The 20,647-nt window shown below is 38.2% G+C and overlaps 1 protein-coding gene across 1 annotated transcript in view; it reads left to right on the top strand.

The window, feature by feature from the left end:
• Nucleotides 1-251: 251 nt before the first annotated feature.
• Nucleotides 252-20,647, top strand: part of LOC104409437 (protein lin-7 homolog A) — a gene marked incomplete at its 3' end in the record, with an annotated part of 26,560 nt that continues 6,164 nt past the window's right edge. Inside the window, exons 1-2 of the mRNA XM_010019303.1 lie at nt 252-273; nt 7,302-7,420. Of these exons, the coding sequence (XP_010017605.1) occupies nt 252-273; nt 7,302-7,420 (141 nt within the window). The remainder of the gene's footprint in view (nt 274-7,301; nt 7,421-20,647) is intronic.

The following is a 20,647-nucleotide window of genomic DNA, read 5'->3' as shown; positions in this document are numbered from 1 at the left end:
CAGTGGGGGAATGTATTCAGAAATCCATGGGGATATGCCATTAATGTTGCTGGGAGCAGTCATCTCACATCAGACAAAATGAGACAGACAAGACATATACTAAATCATATTTCAGAGTCAATTTTTCTCATACATTAAGAAAACAATCTATAAAATCATTGGCTAAAGCATTTTTAAAAGCTTTAACTAAAAACCACATTAGCCTGCCTGCTAACAACAGTTCTTGTTAGATGTAAGTATTCTGAAGTACGATGTCTCCTGGACCACATGAAGGTAAATTTGCATGAGTCATTTGCTGTGTATCTGGCCAGTGGGAGTAGGTTTCATCATGCTGATGTAGATATCTAATATGTAGGATGCAGGCATTTACATCTGAGCCAATCATCGAGTCTCTCTTTTTAGTCAACAAGGGAACAGGCACTCCCAGCCTATGATTCATCTCATCTAAAATAGGTCAGATGAATTGCAGCCTCAAAGCGTCTGTTTTTCCTCATTGACTGTAGCGGCAGTATAGGGTGAGTCGCTGAGCTGTCGATGTGTACTTCAGAACTGTGGTGGATTGAAACCCTCATCACGAGATGAATCATGAGACTTCTGTGTGATTGTTCTTTGTTATATTTGTTTGTGCTTTCATATAGTATTGTTTAACCACAGGAGTGTAAAGTGCCACTGCATTAAACCTATAACTGCTACCCATATCATCTAACTTAGATTATGAAAGCACTGGTAGTAGTATTCTTGCTATGATTAATTTGACCTCACAGATACACACTATAAAGTGTTGAATAGTACTCCTCTTTTCTAACAGCTCAGCTCATTGCTCCCTGCACAGCAAGTCTGATTTACTGTGGTGAAGTACACCTTTATGCTTCCTGATTAGCATGAAATTTTGGGCAAGACAAACATATCAATTTAAATGGGGCAAAAAAAAGGCTGCTCTTTACTTCTATGTTTCTGAACTCTCCAGATTAAATTAAATAAAAAAGTAATGGGAGAGCTATTGTATTTCAGAAGAGCGCTGTTCTGATAGTAAGGAACTAAAGAGGTGAATGGAAGCATATTGGACAGTCTGACACCAGAGTAAGAATTGCCATGTTGTACAAAGCAGTGACTGACAGCGGAGCTCTAGTAATACAGAAAATTTTCAGAAGATACACACTGAAAATTTTCCAAAGCTGTTGCTTTAACCATAAAGTCACATAAATAGTTTGGTACTAGGCCTACTGGCTATGAATTATGAATGAACTTTGCTAATTGCCACAGAATTCTGATTGCCCAACCATTGATTACCTGCTGTCATTTGATAGTGTTTGGAGAGGATTGCTAAATATAATAAAGCATCCTGTGTAGGCTTTGGAAATTATGATAAAAAGTTGACAGAATAACATTAAGAATTCTGGAATGTATTCTCATGAGCTTAAAGGGGTAACTAAGCCTGAACAAAAGTACTTGAGGAATGACAAACTACTGACAATTATAAGGACCTGTTCTTTCGTGCAAATTCTTCACCTTCAGCCTGATTAAAGGTCTTCAAGCACAACAGAAGAGACCTCGAAAATTGCCAGGATTATTATTCAGTAATGCCGTGGTGAAGCTAGTGAATATTTTAGACACTTCCTGAGTGTCCTTGCTGTCAATTTGTAGTGATGTTCCACCTCTTCAAGGTACCAAAGGGTGGTGTTTAGGCAGCACGTTTATTTTCCCTAGTAACTGGCATCCTAATGCAGTGAAGATCTCCAGAATTAACAGGAATGAGGCACAGAAAAGAATTCAAGATTAGAAACCTTAAAATAAAAAAAAAATAAAATAAAAAAGTGATCACCATATTTTGACTTTAGGAGCAACCCAACACGATTTAAGAATAGTTGTCAGAGTAAAGAAATACTGTGTTTCAGAGTAATTACTGTTTGAACCTAAACAATTATTTCACAGCATTGTAGCTGCTATTAACTGCCTAATAGTCTCTTGAATCAGGAGATAATATATTTATTTTAAGGACTGCAGACCAACTGACTCATAGACTAGCGCAAGAGAGGAAGGTTAGACACTGGCAGATATACAAGGGTTTTCACATTTTGCAATATAAATCATGTACAGAAGTTCTTTTTCAAGAGGTACTCTGCTATTAAGTGGGACATATTTAGCATGCTAAAATAATATGCTACATTTTTCCTAATAGTTTTCAGCCTGACTAAACTGAAACAAACCCTGCACACAATCTAGCAGACTGAAACCCCACACTGGACAACATTCACAGAGTGCTGGAGCCTGGTCTACCCAATTTTAACAGCAATGTTTAATTAAAGAGCACCAAGTTCAGACCAGCCAGGATTCTGTCTGTGGATTCATAATTTGCTTTCAAATTGTGAAAGCTGAATTGCAAAGTGTTGGAAATAACATTTGCTTTACAGAACATCCAGCAAATCAAACAGGTCAGTTTGTGTTGTGCATTACTAGATATTTGAAAAAGACCCAGCAAGTGAAAACACTATATAAGAGAACAAAGTGATAACTAAGCGAGATGACCTTTTTTTCAACTGCATGATGTTATAGGGCTATGTATACATGATTCAACCTTGTTTAGTGTATGGTAATGTTCCACTTGTATCACAGATGGTATCTTGCTAGTTCTATGTTTTAGTGATTCCTCTTTCATAGGGCATGTATAGTAACCTCCTGCTTGTTTCTTACTAGCAATGCAAATGAAACTTCATTCAAATGAAAATACCAAGAATACTTGAAGTTTTTTTTCTGAAAGTCATACTGTTCTTTTGATGAGTGCGCTTGATAAAGTGTTCCACCCACCCAGAGCCCCCTGCCTTCTGTGTGCTTTGCTGACAACATGACCCACCATACTGAAACAGTATTATTTCCTGAAAGGCTGTAGGCAAACGTAATGATGAGAAGACAAAAAAGAATGTTAAACAGAATGAGCAAAAAATTGTGCATAAGGAAATCAGAAAAAAAAAATTGTAAAAAGAATATGTGGTTAGAATTCGATATAATAAAGAGGTAAATATGTGCATGTTCCTTTTAAAGTGTATGCATCATAGAATACAGAGGAATAATTCTACCCACATCATTACTCAGATTTCCCACCAATTTCTGTGGGATATGAACGTGGGAGATGAAGATAGATTTCAATGACATTAGCATGAGTTTAATGCTAGTATAATGAAGTTCATATTTTGAAAAATGTTTGAGAGTAGGCAAAACAATCCTTTTCAGAAGTTGTGACTCAAAATATCTTTGCTTAAAGGAAAGACAAATCAGAAATAAAAGGCAGGTGTATTTTATTTACATAAAACTTAATTTTTTAACATAATTCGAGGGATTTTTTTAAGATATATCTATATAAATACACACACACATTCTTTTCATCAACTTGCACATTCCATAAGTATGTAAGAAAATGGTATTTAAGAACAATTCCTTGGCAATGATGTTTGCAAGCAAAGCTAGTTAGATTTGGAATCAAAGGAGGGCTGGGGACAAGAAAATGAGCCTAGCAGAGGATACTCAAACGTATGACAATATTCTCATTTACTTCAACAGGGATGGATTCCCTGCTGTATGCTTTCTTCCACTGCAACTTTGAAGTCTTCCTCATTAGCAGTAACATCACTTCTTTGAGCAAGCATTTGCTTTAGTTTTAGCTGGACCTCACCTTGAGTGAGTACTTGTGTGCTGATAATTTTCAGTTTTTTAACCTGTCCTAAAGCAACTGTTTGTTCAAGTCTCCCCTTAAAAGTTATCAATGGAAGTAAATACAGTCTATTTCATGAGTTCATACTTCATACACTCATGTTTATACATTTTTAGTCTGCTCAAAATCTTCTGTTTTGTACCAGCTGTTATATTTTGCTCCTGAAAAAGCGTCAGCTGGTAATAAACAGCTTTGGCCCTGAACACATGCCTCATTTTCATTCTGTAATTTTATCCCATGAAGTGCTTTATTCTGTATTCTCTCTTCTGTGAGCAATATCCCACAAGTCATTGCCAAATTGAGCAAGCTACAGGCTTAACTGTGACAAGAGTAAGAAGACTGCTTACTGTTAACAGATATGGTAGGTGAATAATAAATCAAAACAAGAATGTGGGCAACAGCATTCATGTATTTTAGCATTGTGGGTGAATTTGGAAGTGTGGAAAATCAGAATGTTCTTGGGATATTCTGCTTTTTCTTAACCCCCAACCACTTCTAGTCACCAAGTAATCTAGTATTGACAAACAACAATTTAGTGCCCATTTTTGCCTGTGAGACTATTTACTAAACACCCATGCCAGACTTTTCAACCAGAATATGAATTTATCATTTGTATTGCAACTCTCGTCACTTTAGAAGTAATTAATCAAGATCTAGAGTCTGGTCCATGCCCTAGGGAAATGTTTAGACCTGTCCTTAATTCTTTTAGATTGATTAATGTAGTTAAAGCTAATTATGTTGCCTTCTGAATCAGATTTCTCAAGCAGTACAATATTTTCATGGAATATAGTTTAGTTTAGGACCAGAGCATATGGGGTGATGCACAGAATTTTCAGGTGGGGTGATGAAATTTCTAAGCAACACAAAGTAGGGACCAGTGTGTCCTCTGTGGCACTGACCTTCTACAGGTATAGCTGGAGAGAGGAAAAGACAGTCAGAACTTACATGAACTGGCACCGAAAAAAATCCCAGTCTAATTTAGAGTATTTGAATAACTATGCATATGACATTAGTTTCAGAGGCTTTATCTATTATGGTCGGCTGTTGAAGCTTCTTCAGAATAAATCATCCTGATGCTTTGTGCTGTACGACATACGAGTTTGCACCAACTTGTACTAATAACTGGGAAGTGTGAGTTTAGTGTTTAGCTAACTGCAAGTCTTGGGAGACAATGCAGGCTTTAGAAATAAAAATCTAAGGTAAATGATTTGATAGTCTTGTTAGAAAATCATTGTGACATTATTATTGAGAAGATTAAAAATTGTGTTTGTTGCATCATACTAGTTTTCCATATTAGGTTTCCAACCTAAACAATTCTGATCCTATGATATTTTATTTAATGCACTGATATTCTTTTGCACTCTGTTGAAATGGTTCTTGCTAAAGAGTATACTTCTTAAATCTGAAAACCATCTTCTTTATTAGTTGCCATCAGTCATACTCTTTTTAGAATCTTATTTTTCCTTGATAGCCAGATCTCCTGTTAGCTTTCTGATCATCACTTCAGTAAGTGCTGTGGAGGGATCTTTCTTGGTACACCTCGACATCATCTCTTCCCTTTTTTATTTGCACATACAGCTTCAACTGCTGTCTCCGTGCTTGCAACTCACAAACCTGCTTCACTAATCCAGACCTTCTCTTTCCCATCACACCAAGGTCTCTGCCTCTCTGATGATCCCTTGTGAATGATACTGGATATATCTCTACCAGCAGGTAGTGTGGAGTAGAGAAAGCAAATAGCAGTTGAAGCACTGCATGGAGCAAAAACACAGGTGCAGTGTTTGAATGCAGGGTTAGGGTTAGTTCCATCTGAAAGTTCATGAGTTCCAAGACTGCAATGCGATGCGAACTACACCCCTAAGTGGAAACATACTTCTGAAAGAAACACTGCCTACTGTCTTCCATGCTTCCTCTCATACTTAGAGCTATCTTTCAGCAGATGCCTATAAAAAAGCATGATAATTATTTGGGTGTTAATCTACTATGACACAACCTACTGTGCTGACCAGTTGCCTGCCTCTTTCAATTGAATTTTAGATTTTCTGAGGTGTCATCTTCTGTTTTCCTAACACTGTGCAGCTGGATAGTAGCTATTTTCTTATAAATGCAAATGTGTGATTATGTTTTTATTCCTGTTACAGCTCATCTACTGTCATCTCTTTTCTATTTCCAGAAAACTTCTCATGGCTTTGTTGTATAAGACATCTGGTCAGTATAGCTCAGCTATAAGCCAAGAATTGTAAGAACTGTTTCAATTAGCATAATCTCCCAGTCACAAACAGTACAATCTTTGTCGTCGGAAAGGAGAATTATATAAGGTTGCTTCTAGCCATTGTAATCATTTTGGAGTTGTGTGGTTGGGGGGAGGTGTTTATTTCTTCTTTGTGCAGTTAAAGCACAGCATTAAAATGCCTCCAGTATTGTTTTATCATTTAGTACTACGCATTCGTTTCATCACTAGAATACAGACCTATGCTTAGTAGAGTGGTATAACTGGCCAGTAGTGGCTCTGGTGGCTATGAAAAAGATGCTAGGAGATCCGAAAATGACCACATCATCAAGACAACAGCATCGCCAGGTTCAACTGTACCAGCTGAAAAGCTGCAAGGTAGTGTTAAATGACACAGGAGCAGAAAACCCTCTGTTCAAGCTCTATCACCCTGAAGACTGACCAGGATATGTATTGCTCAGTTCACTCCTGCCCCTAAGTCAGCATGTCCCTTGCTTGACTAGGCTAGCCTCCATGAGACTGGCCACTACTTCTTGTGCCCCTGTGTCCCCAGCCATAAAGGATTGTTGGGCATTTCATGTGTTGGGTTTGTTGGCTTTTTGTTTTGGTTTGGGATTTTTTGGTTGCATTGTAGTAACTGTAAATTAGGAACTAGTGTTAAAAGGAAAAATATGAGAGTGAGGGTATGGGCGCTGTTTAACTGGACCAGATTCCCACCCACTGCACAATATGGCTAGTCACTTAAGCTTAAGCCCCCTAGACTGCTCATTAGAGACACTTAAATATTTCCCTTTACAATACACAGGTACTTAAGGAAAATTCAGGCCACCAGAAATAGTATTTTGTGTATTTCTGTGGGTTGTATGGGTTTCGTGTGGCAGATCAGGTCTTTGGAAACCTAGGCAATTTATAAGAAGAAAAAATCAAGTATTTTTCTTAAGTGCTGTCATCATGAGGGTGCTTACATAAGGACTCGGCTTCATTCTTTCAGACTTTCTGAAAGTAAGCCCCATAAAGTTCCTGTGCTACTTTCTCTAATGCAGAAAGTAAGAAATAATTTAGGTCTGCTAATATGGATTAGCAGCTTTGAGCTGGTAGCTTTGTTCCAAAGAATGTTTGCAACTATGACTGAACCACTCTGTGTGTGTCTGTTGTACACGTACATGCATGGCTTGGCCATACTTTGGGATTTGGATCTCTGAACAGCAGCGTTGTTGCTCACTGCAGCTGGTATAGCACAAGGTTAATATAGTATCTGTTAGTAAAGTGGATTTGAAATTTAAAATGACCATCATTGTGCCCCTTTTAATCACTTATTAGTCACTGTTTATACTGATCTGTATTCCTTTCTTTTTCCCCACTCAGATGTTGCAAGAGCAATTGAGCTACTGGAGAAACTGCAAGAATCTGGAGAAGTACCAGTACACAAGCTACAGTCTCTAAAGAAGGTGCTGCAGAGTGAGTTTTGTACAGCTATCAGAGAGGTATGAAATTGAGACTTTTAGTTATTTCCCAGAATAACATCCTTCTCCTGAAAAGATTATTTGCCTTTCAGTGCTGGAGAAGCAGGAGTACCTTATATAAAGGATGATGGATGTGAGATGTGTCTGTAGTTGCCTGCTACCACGCAGAATGCTGAAGTTACTGAAAAGCAGACACAGAACAGTTGCAAGGCATCAAGCCTGAGGCAATTAGTCTTGCTAAGGGGAAAGGGTGTGTCCTGGGTTCAGCTACAGCAGTCATTTTTTCTCCTTCTTAGTAGCTGGTGCAGTGCTGTGTTTTTGACTTTCAGTCTGGGAACAATGCTGATAACACCGATGTTTTTAGTTGTTGCTAAGTAATGTTTACTCTGACCAAGGACTTTCTCAGTCTCATGCTTTGCCAGAGAGGAGGGGAAGCCAGGAGGAAGCAGAGACAGGACACCTGACCCAAACTGGCCAAAGGGGTATTCCATACCACAGCACGTCATGCCCAGTATATAAACTGGGGGGAGTTACCCGGAAGGCCCAGATCGCTGCTCGGGTCGGGCTGGGTATCGGTCGGCGGGCGGTGAGCGGTTGTGTCCTTTTCCCTTGTTATTCCTCTTATCATTATTATTGGTAGCAGTAGTGGTTTGTATTATACCTTAGTTACTGGAGAGCTGTTATCTCAACTCGTGGGAGTTACATTCCTTCGATTCTCCTCCCCATCCCTCCGGGAGCGGGGGGAGGAAGGAAAAGGGGGGGAGTGAGCGAGCGGCTGCGTGGTTCCAAGTTGCCGGCTGGGCTTGAACCACGACAGGGTGATTAATTAGTACTTCAGTATTCTGCTCATGCTGTTTAAGAGTCTGTGCTAACCTGTACAACACTGTGCTGGCATACGGGGACATGCCAAGTTGTGTCAGTGCATGCTTAAATGCCTGTTCTGTGAGTTCAGGTGTGCAGTAGGGATGTGCTGATGAAATCAGGATGCTATGAGAGACAAACAGTGCAAGCACTGAAGTTAACTGCAGCTGACAGGGATCTTGCCGTTGAAGTCAGTGGTCAGGTCCCTGTGGGCTTTGCTCCACGTGACAGAAGTCCTTGTCAGACTGCTGAGAACTGTGATCATTATGCTGCCAGCTGTGGTGAGAGCCTTCCTAAGCTCTGCCCAACAGTAGCTAAATTATGATTGTTTTCTTCTAGAGCTAGAGAAGAAGCACCCCACTTCCTAGATGCATGCAAGCAGTATCTTTAAAGCAGTTAAATTATAAACACTTCTGTTAGAAGTTTCTTAGACAGAAACCATGAGTTAATACAATATTGTGTCAGACTTCTTACCTACTATACTGAGCGCTGTTAGCCTGAAGACAGAAGCAGCTCTAAATGCCCTAATGAAAGCAACATTTTTGCAGCAGAAAATCTGTAAGAACTTCTGTTTCAGTTCATCTGTGTGCTGCCTGGAACTAATCTGCCTTCACTGAAATCAATGGGGAATCTAATGTTCCCTCAATGGTAGCAGAATTGGACTCCTGATAACTAGGCAACAGTAGTGCATTGATTGAGTGGACTGCTGGGTGGCTGGAAGGGAGAAAGAGGCAAACAGATATTAGTTAATAAGCAAAATGCAACAGACTCTGTTTTGTGGAATATATTCTTCAGTGTGAGAAACAGAAGCTTCCACTTAATTAAATGGCAGTTTTCAAAGATTTTTAAAGGGAATAGTGTTCCGTGACAATAAATAATGGCACTATGTACCCTGAAAAGCTGATATTCTGGCTAGTCCTTTCATTTAACTGACTAACTGCTTCTTTAATTGACCACAGAGTATTGAAAAGTTGTGGGGTTGTGTTGCGTTTGGGTTTTATTTCAGATAGCAGAGACCGGTACTCAAATTGTTAAAAGCAACTAATAATCTTTGCAGCATCGTCAGAGAAATCTTCATCTCTAGAATATAGTCTTAGCAGTAGCAAACACAAAGCTTGTTGGAACAGGTACAGAGCCTAGGAAATAGGAAAATGGCTTAGACAAATGCACTCTCAGTTCAGTGAACTGAAAACAGATTTTGACAAAATCATCTCAGTGGTACGAAAGGTCTTTATAGAGTGTTGTGTAAAGACAACCTGCACGTGACAGACTATCTAATTACTGTTAGATTCTCACAACAAAATAATAGTCACTTTCAGAAGCCTGGAGCTAGTTGGTACACAAGAATGTGTAATGTGATGATGAATGAGCAGTTAGATCAGTTCTACCAAAAATAAAAATATTTTTTTTGTTTAAAATATTTAATACGTTGTATATATGTAATATAACCTATCTAATGTCACTATCGAAGAACAAAATTTCTGCGTCCCCAAAAATTGTTAATGCCATTCACAACTGTGTATGTAAGTCTTTTATTAGAAGAAACCTTCAAAAGCCTCAGTAACAAAACTTTTCATTTAGGAAGAGTGGGAGAATTGACATACATACATTGCTAGTACTTAGCATTGTTCAACATGTGGCTCCTCTTTTCAATTACATACATTAAGCCCTTGACAAACATTTAGACTGTAACTTTCTGTTTTTCCACCGGTTGAAGAGTTGTTGGAAAATTGCAAAAAAAAATTTCCTCAATTTTTTGAAAAAACTTACAAGAAAAGTATGGGATATTTTGGTCGCATTACATTCTTAGACATCTTCACACACTGCAGCAAGGGCGTGGAGGATGTCTGAGTTGGGTCATGCCATTTATCAGGGATGCCCTTCTTGTATGTCCCTCATATACACTGGAGTTTATGAAAGACTGATAGCTGCTTTATTGAACAGCACAAGTTTTTTCTGAGCATATTTGAGCTTGAGATAGCTGAGGCTAGACAGAAATTTCCATTGTTTATCTTCTCTGGCAAGTGTAAGACATGGGAGTATGGTGACTAGCTTTTAATTCCCTCTATTAGCACCTACATAGACTAGAGGAGAAAAGTTGTTGACCTTACAAGAGAAGGCACTACAGTCAGTTGGAAGTCACAAGAAGAGTAGGTGTTGTTTGGAACGCAAGTGCCTTGCTGGAGAGTGCAATGAAGCAGACTGGGTGTGAGCAGTAGATAGGAGTAATCGAAATGGGATGAGGAGCAGTGGCTGGCAGGCTTTTTATTAGTATGAAAATTCTGGAAGAGGCTGCTTATTATCTGTATGCAGAGATGCAGAGAGCCTCACTTTCTTTCATAAAAAAATCTAGTAAAGAGGTTAAAGCTGACTCCTGTAGTCCTATAAAATCTGTAATAGAGGAGCTTTGGAAAACAGCAAGGTTTTTTCTGGTTTAAGAAATTATGGACAATTAACTATCCAGTGAGTTTGTTAAAATATGTCCCAGAGAAACTCAGTTTTAGGGGAAAGGATCAAAGATGAAATATAATCCACACACTATCAGTTGAATGTGACTTGTCCTTACTACAAATAGGAATTCTTTAACTCCATAAACAGGAGGTCGCTTTTATGATCAATTAGCCTTTCAAAGTATGACATACATTATTAGATTACATATATTTCAATCTAATATGTAGGAATCTATTAAATTGCTATAATGAACTATATTTGTGGGAACTTATTTAGTAAATCACCCATCAGTTCAAATCCCCACACTAATATCCTATAGAAATAAAATCTTTTTAAAGTGACTGAGTGAATGAAATTTGAATAGAAGTACTTTGGCATTTTTTCTAGGATACTGTCAGGAAATGGTGATTAATGGTTCTCACTTAGCTAAATATAAGTACCACCAATTGAAATATTCTGTCTGGCACTAGGCAAGAATACGTATTAGCTCTGAAAATAAGGGAAATAATTGAAGTATGTAATGGCCTCAGTACTTCCTTTTCACCTGAAGACCCCTAGACCAGAAAACCAGTTAACCGAAGTCTGGTCACATTAAAATTGAGTTTTGAAAAAAAGATTTAATTGTGTTTTAAAATTACTTGGTTTAAAAGCTCCCTAGCTACATGAAAATTAATTAGCTTTCTATAGCCTTGTCACTTGGCAAGAGGTGCATGAATTTTGTCCTTTATACCATTAAACCTTTATCCTTCCACGTGTTTGTTGTTTATTCAAAGCTGTTGCAGTGATACAGTCTTCTGATTCCCAGGGGTTTACTTGAAGAGGTGAAGGGTAAGGCTGTAAAAGTGAATGCATAATTGCATGACTGAGAAGGTGTATTCACACGCAACATAAAACTGGGAAACCTGACTGATAAAGTTACTTTAATTGCTGTAAGTCAATAAGAATGATGTTATGAGAACTGTAAGATGAGGTGAACTGCTCTGGCAAGAAACCTTAAAGAGCTGTAGGCGCAAAAGACAGAATAAACAGTTGAGCAAAACACAGTGAATCATCAACAAGAAAATGTGGCATGCTTTATCAGATTATGGGAATTTCATTTACTGTTAACATCTGGTAATTGGTACAGAAACACCAGGAGAGTAATGATAAAGCTTGATAAACCCATTTATCTCCTGTTGAACAGAAGTTTTCTTTCAGGTTGATTCTCAAGTTTCTATTTCTGTATGGTAAATGTGTAAAATTCAGGTGTATCATGCTTTCCTCCCAGCCTTCCTTTACTACTCCATTTTCCATTTTGAGATTAAATCTAGTGTTTTTCTTTGTGAATATTATTTAAAAGAAAGTCTGACTGGTAAATACTTATGGGGAGCCATTAATCAATACCAAAAGTAATCAGATCAGGAATTCCTTATAAAAATGTGGTGTGCTGATCAGACACACAAAACATAACCATTATTTCATTCTGTTATCTTATGACTTCCAGCAGAATACTAAGTCATCACAGAAGAGCACTTTAGCAGGACTAGGTCAGTGACAACCATTTCATAAAAGGAGGAGCAGTCAACACAAAATATTCTGCTGTTGTGTTCTGTATAAAATTAGTTTGTGAAACAGCATGTTGCCATTGAAAATATGTTCCGTTTCTACTTCAGTAGTTTAAAGCTTTTAAATATACTATAAAATTATCTTGTGGATGGAGCATCCTAGATATTCAAAGAGCACTGACCCATTTCTGATGAGGTCTGGATGACGCCATTTACTTTAGAGATACATTTGATTATATTATAGAATATTAAAAACATAGTTTCACTGTATGCTATGTAGGGTAGTTCAACAAGCCTAGGTGATATATGAGAATTATTTCCCTTAATCAGTAGTTTTAATTTTCATGCCATAGCAATCTGAATACCTGAAATCCCAGTGCTGCTCACATGTAATGTATTATTATCTTGTCATTTCCTCAAGCTGCCTATCTGTGCTTTTCATTATTAACCCTGATATATGTCTTTGCAAATATTAGGGAACCAGAAGGCTACTGGGTGGTGAAAGCTGAGTCTGGTGATACTGCACTCATTACTGTGTGTGACAGCATGAGGTGCGCTGGAACACTTAGCTCTTCACTTCAGCTATCCCAGTATAGCAGTGTGCTTTTAAAGGGCTGTACTAAATATAACAGTCTGGGTATTAGCTGGACTCAGGCAAAACTTCTCATTAACTCCTTTATTAAAATTACTCATTTAGTATTTTAATGTAGGCTTCATTTAAAGTCCTGGTTTTGTGGTGTTTTGAGAATCTCAAGATTTGTTTGTTTGGTTTGCAGTACCATGCTGTTCCTCCACCTCCCAGACCTAGCCTCTGAGAGCAGAGTTCCATTGTTTTCTGCCTGATGAGTCCCATTCTCTGTAAAAATAGAAGTTCACCAGGCCAAATTCTCTTGGTTGGCACTATGGGCAGCCACAGAGTTCAAATCTTGCCCTGAATTACTCTTTCTTTTCACTGGGAAATGAATATTTGTTACAGGAGGAGAAACACAATTCCCTTTAGTGTCCCATCTCCACATGGTGAGCCCAGCTTTTGAAGTTTTTAAATTATAAGATAAGATGAAACTTTGGGGAAAAAAAAAGTATATGTATTGAGAAGACTTACTGCTATAATTCACAGCACAGCACTGTGATTAAGGCTCAGTGGGAAGCCTGGCATCTAAAGTGCCCTACTGTCAAAGTTACCTATGCAAATGGAGGTGTTGATCAGAATTAAGCAAAAGTGGTATGTTGGACTTACTGATAAAGCAGTTAGTAAACAAAAGGGCAATAGGACAACTCATAAGAGTAAAATGAGCGAGCTTTGTCAACCCAGATTTGTAACTCAGGTCATAAAAGCAGTGTGGTTATATTAGCATGATGCTTCATTAGACTGGCTGGGAAGCAAAGTTCTTAGGCTAATCTGATACTTTGTTATACCTCATTCTGGTATTCCAGATAGCTTATTCAGAATTACTTCACCATTAATTTTGCAGTAGCAAATGCAAAATTGTGCAAATTGACCAAATTAATTCAGATTTTCACATGATTATGCACGGGTTGATTTGTACCTTTTCGTTAAGATTTGCATTCGTGGATGCTAATTGTAAAGTTTCAGCATTTTATCATTTTTTAGATATTGGGGTGGATTGTAATTGTCATAAACGAGTGAGCCACTCTCGTTTCAAAACGTAAATTTTATTGAATTGAGCAAACGGTAGCAGATAAAAAAAACAGCGCTGGGTGCACCGGGGAGTCCCTGCTCCACGCAAGACGCTCACCGGGCCCCTGGGAGGCGTCCCCTTATACCTCTCGATTTCGGCTTCAGCCAATCCTGTTCTCCCTTTTGCCCAGATATTTATGTGGCTCCTTTCCATTGGTTCCTTTTTGTTGCTGGGGTTTCATCATCGAGGAGTTTCGAGAAGCTTCGAGAAGTTTCTCTCATTAGGCTAACCACTCCCTCAACCTCCATTCCTTATATGGTTATAAGCTTTACAACATTCTGCAACAAGATACCGAGTCGAACCACTCAGCCCCCCTTCCTTTTCCTTCTCTAAAAGCGTTTATCCTACTTTAATAAAGCATACTTTTCATAATAGGACAATTGACTTTCCCTTTCCCTTCACAAAGAAAAAAGATGTTTCACAAACAACAGTTACAAAGAGTTTCTTAAAGTATAACAAGCAACACTACCCCTTAAACCTTTTGATGAACAAACCTCACTTATCACAGTAATGTCGGCTGAACCACTCTAGTTTACCTTAATTCTGGGGCTGTAGCATTTGCAAGAATCTTTTGCTGTGTTTTTCCATTCCTTTTCCATTACCATTCTCCCATCAATGAGAAGTCACATAAAATGATGATAAAAATTTCCACTAAATGAGTACCTCCATCACTGTTCAGAAAGGGCATTATTTGGCTTCATTCAAAGATAATGGTATGGCAAAGTAGTAATGTTTCCATGTTTTACAGAGTTTGCTTTCCTTTTTCTGGTTACAGGTACTGTATGTATAATGATGAGTTGACAGAAGGATTTGTAATGTATGTAAATTAGTGCAGAAAAAAATTTTCTAAAGATAGGCTTCCTGCTTTTTGACTTGCCACTGTGCTGCAGTAGGCATTGAGAAAGTTCATCAGAAAATCTTGTTAGCAGTAAACACAGAAAATAGATTTTTTTAAATAAAAAATTACAGTACTGTGTTAAAATACATGCTGGTTCTTAGGGTGAATGTAACCAGGAATTACACACGGTTTGAAAAACAGTGAAGTTTCATTTACCACTTTACCGTAAGTGACTGAAGCATTACTCTGTTGCTTGCATGCACTGGATGACATGAATGAGAACTTTTAGAATGATTACCTTGTCACTCAGCAGATGGCCTTCATTAATGGCAATTATATGAACTTACCAAGCCACCCGAGCATTATCTGAGAGAAGGCATTATTAAGTCTCTGTGCAATTACTATGACGTCCATGACTTCACTGCAGGAGATCTAAACCAGCTGCTCTTGTCACTTTTTTTTTAGCTGCCTATAGCTAAATACATTGATTTCACACATGTAGTACCCCAGAATCCAGGGCCAGACTGCATCACTGGTCTTTGATCATGTTTTCCCCCATTGGTTTTGATTAAAGATCAATTTTCAGAGTTGGTTGATGGCTGTACATCTACTCAAATTTGTGCTGTGCTTGCGTAGTTGGGGCTTTCACAACAGATAAGTTATTCTAGTGCTGCAAAAACGCTGCAATTTATGGAATCAAAGCGATGACACATCTTGTTCATGTTACAGTTTGTCTGGATAGCAGTACTGTATTTACTAAAACTCTGATGTGTGGTGCTCAGGCAATATTCTTAGTTCTGCAGATGTCTGCAGTTGCATGTGCTGAACATGGATGGTGTGTCTCAACATCATTTTTGTTTTACTCACATTATCATTTTAGTCTATTGTTGCAGTATCATATTTGATTACATAAAACTCCTAAGAATAAACAAAAGAGCCTCTGCTACAGTTCATCTCAAGTCTGCTTCTTCCTTTTGAGTCAAATCAGCAGCAAGGTGAACTACTCAGGAATATTTATGCTGACAGGTTGTTGCAAGCCACTGCACCACTGTTTCTGCATTGATGGAGCCTCAGTATCCCCCTGCTTCCGCTTAACTGATGTCACTGATGAGACTCCTGAGAAATGCTGCTTAATCTCAACTTTTTAATTGTGTTGTTAGAAAAGAAAAGAAATTGTAAAACTGTCATAAAACTTCATTTTACCTACATTTTTTGTTGGTATTTAAAACAGGAAACATCAGCAGTTTTCTTCTGCCTCCTAGCTCGATAGGAACACCTGAGATAAACTTGCATGATGGGCTCAGGTTATCTCAGGTTTCATCCAGGTGCTGATTTTGGCAAGGTTTGCCAAATCTATTAAGAAGTTTGGAATATGGCTTTTGCATAGGTCAGCCCCAACAGCTTATACAGACTTACTGATAAAGTGGAAGAAATTACTGTTTATTAGTGCTTGGTGTATTTTTGAACTCAAAAGTAACTGTCAGTGAGATCTAACAGAGTTTTAAATTATAAGCTATGAATTCCAAGTGGTTTTATGGGAAATAACTAATCACACATGTTGCTATTGCTTTTGATCTCAGATATTGCTTCTTTAGTAAATATCCTAAAGGAACTTTGAAATACTTATAATTAAATTCTGCACCTTTGTTGTTTTCTGTACTGAGTGGTATTTTGTCCAAGAGACTTTTAGGACAGTATTTTGCAAAGGTTTAGTAACTGCAAAGAATACACTTTCTGAGTCATCTATAATGTTGTCTTCAAAGACACCAGATCATAGTTGCCATTGACTTAGAGCAGAGTAGAGAACAGTGTGTAAGGGACATGAAATAAGCTAAATGACCCAATCATATTTTCATTGCTCCTCATATAGGTAATTTTTATTTGCAACTAGAAGTCTATTTTTCCTTATTCTTAAAAAGGTGCCAAACAAATTCCTATTGACTTTACATTGTAAAAGTGGTGTTTCCAGGCATTGGAGGGAAGAAGAGGGTGCACACCGAGGTTTTGTGTGTCTTAACAGCAACACTAGGAGTGTTTTAACTGGCTCATCCAGTACATGCAGAGATGTGACAGCATGCATTTCCCGGTGCATCTGCTCTGTTCTTCTGCTCGCACAGAAGGGAGGAAAGAGATTCTGGCCCCAGCCTGTAACCCCTGTTGGGTTGTTTCTTGGACAGACACAGCCTTGTATGTCAAGAAGTCAGGGATCAGATTTTGGTTCAGCTTTCAGACAGCGGCACAGATACCGTCAGAGCAGAGTGAGCACCACCCTTTTCCACTCAAAAAAAAAAAAAAAAGAAAAAAAGCCAGAGCAAGTAATATTTTGGTATTTTAACTGGAGCCTTCGTAAAGTATTCCACCCTAAATTAAAATATTATACCCTTACGGTGATTATACTTAATTTATTTTTAACAGTATTTCAGGCTTGTGCTGTTGTTTTTTTTTCTTCCTGCTTAAGGATAGCTTAATTATGCATCCAAGATTCAAATCATTTTTTTCACTTTGGTAAAACTGACCTAGTTTCCTCCATAACTCCCACCCCACCCCCAAGAAAGGAAACTTTTAAATAAAATATCCTCTTTGAAAATGTAAAAGTCAACATTCATAATACTTCATCCACATGTTCTGAAATTAAAACTGTCTCATCTCCTCAGGTTGTTAAATGAGACTGGGTTTCATTTACATGTTTGAGCTTTTTAATGGGTTAGCTTCCCTGCTGCATGTGGCAACATCCATGCAGTGTTACCTCATGGAAGGGGATTGTTACGGCAATTGTGAAAATGATACAGATGTTAGGTTTTTAAAATAGACACCACCAATTTTCCCAATGCAAACATATAAGTGCTCACAGGCTAATGAAAACTTGTCATGTAAAAATATTCAGAATGCCAGGAACCTTGAATGACCATATTCTGTCAGATAAAAATAGCTCATTAATACGGACTGGTTGTCGCAAGGAAGCCTTTTCTGTGAGGTGTCCAAATTCAGTAGCTGCAGGAAATAACTTCTGTAATACAGACTTTTTGGTACCTTCAGTAAGCTCTGTAATATATCACATGCCTTCCTCTCAAAAGTACTTTTCAACCATTTCAACCTTCACCATACTGATGGGCTTCCATTGACTTGTCCTTTTGACACTGACAAAAAAAGACCTCTTGTCAGCTTGCTCTGAGGGACAGAATGAAGATGATGTGTAGTATACACTGTGAACATGGATGTGAGATAGCCTAATCCTGCTTCTGTCGAGATTAATCAAACACGTGGCATAGGCCTGTAGCAAAATGGGCCTTTATGACTCAATTCCTCAATCTTATATAAGAATAATAATAAGAATTATAGTTAAGAAGAGTAATTATTAAGTTTATTGTAACCTTCAAGTTTTGTGTGTATACATGAACACAGTGAACAGTGTTCACAGCCAGTGTTTTTCTAATGTTGTCAATGTCCCTCACAGGGACTGCAATTTAGAAAGGCAGTTTTCTCAAATTCTCTCTCTTTGGTCATCCTTCCCCATTTTTTTTTAATTAACTACCAAAGATAAAAGTAGCTATTAACACATTGAAAACACAATGTTAATGTTGGGGGTTTTTTGTTCAACTTGATAGACAAGAAAATCATCCTGCTTTCAACTTCCCCATGAAACTACTGCTTTCTGGACTATGGTTTATGACGATGCTTGGTACAGCATCTTAGCTAGAGGCTGTAGCTCAGGTGGAGAAAACTTGCTTTTATGATATAGCTGTGCTTTTTGAGCATGCTTATCACATGAGATAATTCAAAAAAGCAGGCAGGCACAAAACCAGAAATTCCACTTGATATTCAAAAGATGCAAAACTAAAAATACCATCACTCCAGCTTTTCTGTTTTCACTGAGCTACCACAGGTTTATGGCTGACTGAAAGCACTCCACTACATTGGTTTTGACCTTCAGTAAGAGGCAAAAATTCCTTATTAAAGAGGAAGGGTAGTCTGATCAGCTGCATACCTACACACTGCTTACATACACTTTTGGTTGTGTTTGACTTGTTTTGCTTCTTTTGTGTCCTCATCTGATTGGGTATCCTTTTAAACGGTCAATTAGATTGGCTTGTGAGTTATTTTACAGAAAAGCAAATACTGCTTGAAATCTCAATAAACCTATCATAAAGGGCTTACATATCCAAAGTGAGATAAAAACCTACAAATACTTCCAGTGGAGAAGAAAGAAAGATTACCAAAAGAGATTAAAAATACCTAATTACATCCAACAGTTGCAATTTTAAGTTGGACACATTTATCTGAGAAATAATCCATTTTTAATGGAAATGCTGTTAAACAGTTGATCAATTTCCAGACTAAGCTGGAGGCTTGAAATTCACAGACCTTCCTAAAGACTCTGTAGTTCAAGCAAAACTTATGATAGGTACAGAAATTAGCAGATGAGATTCCATGGTTTATGCTGTACAAGAGGTTAAGGGCAACCAGAGTCCTTCCTGGTCTTTGTGGCATTTAAAACATCCTAGTCCACTGATGTTGGTAGAAGTATGATCTGAACCAGGTGCTGACATACAGCTCTGGGGGTGTCTGTCCAGGCATATGAACCAATGCATTTCCCTCCACAGACAAAAATGTATTGCATTAAGAATGGAAAGTACATGAAAGAGATTGTGGGGAAGGAAATAATGCCAAATTGAATGTGAAGAAGTAAAAATGAGGAAAACAAAGTAGAGGGGGAAAAAAGACTCAACCTGTTTGTGCTGGGAAGAGGGGAGGAGAGAGGCCAGCAGCAATGCTGAGTAAAGCACATGCATGCAGACATGAGCTCTTTTCTCCATCGTAAAAGACCAATTGAGATACTCCTTTCTACTTGATATTTTTGAAGGGAGAAGTATTTACTTCATCCTTTCCAACATAAGAAGGCAATTAGGAAAACAGGGATTCAGCATAGTTGATGGCAGAAGCATCATACTGAGGTGTAAGTAAATAACAGTTCTCTTTTGCAGCTTAGCCTCAGTTCTGCAAGGATGCACACTTGCATACTGTTCCATTGACATGACTAAGCAGTAAAAGCAGTGAAACCAATTATGTCTTCCTTGTACTGGTTATTCTCACGCTAGCTTTCCCCTATGTACTGTCAGGCTTCTGTCTTCCCTTCCTTGAAAGACTTCTTCCAAATATAGATATACAACTCTCTTGTATGTTGAAGCAATAAAAACCATGGCAGACAAACTAAAGAAGCTAAACACAGATGATGCCAATGTATGTGTTAAACATCATTTATCAATCTCTTTGCAACTTGCTCCTTCATTCCACCCTTTAACCTGCTTACCTATGGCACTTAGGTTGTGACTTACATGGTATTTCATCAGGGGATGAAACGTTGAATACCTCTTATGAAGTTAATGGAACAGAATCTTTTAATTAAATGGTAGCTTCAAGAATTCAGCAGAAAAGATGCTGCATCATTCAGGTTGTAAACAGGATGCTGGTTGTAGCCACCTTTATAAGACAGGCTGCTAAGTGCACTGTTATTTCTGGACCTCCTCCTAAAGCTTCACATTGACTTTAATAGGCCAGCCCAGTACTTGCTGCTTTGTTATGAGTCTGTATGGAGTACTTTTTGTTAAGAAGCTAGCTCCTGAAGTACCTGTAAGGCAGCCCCCCTTCCCATGCTTCGGTAATGCTAAACCAGCTGCTTTGCCTCCCAGCTGAATGCATGGAGATGAGGACCATCGTCATCACAGTAATACCCACTGCATCTGACTCACTAGAGCTCCTGCTAGGAGAAGTAATAAAAGGTACATTTCTCTTTGTCAGCAAGAGCTGCCACACTGCAAGGAGGAATAATTTCCAAGTTCAGATTTTCTATTTGTAA

The sequence above is a fragment of the Nestor notabilis genome, unplaced genomic scaffold (genome assembly GCF_000696875.1).
Source record: "Nestor notabilis isolate BGI_N333 unplaced genomic scaffold, ASM69687v1 scaffold34607, whole genome shotgun sequence".
In the NCBI taxonomy this organism is placed as follows: domain Eukaryota; kingdom Metazoa; phylum Chordata; class Aves; order Psittaciformes; family Psittacidae; genus Nestor; species Nestor notabilis.
Note: the sequence above shows the minus strand (reverse complement) of the source record. Positions and strands in the feature narration are given on the sequence as shown.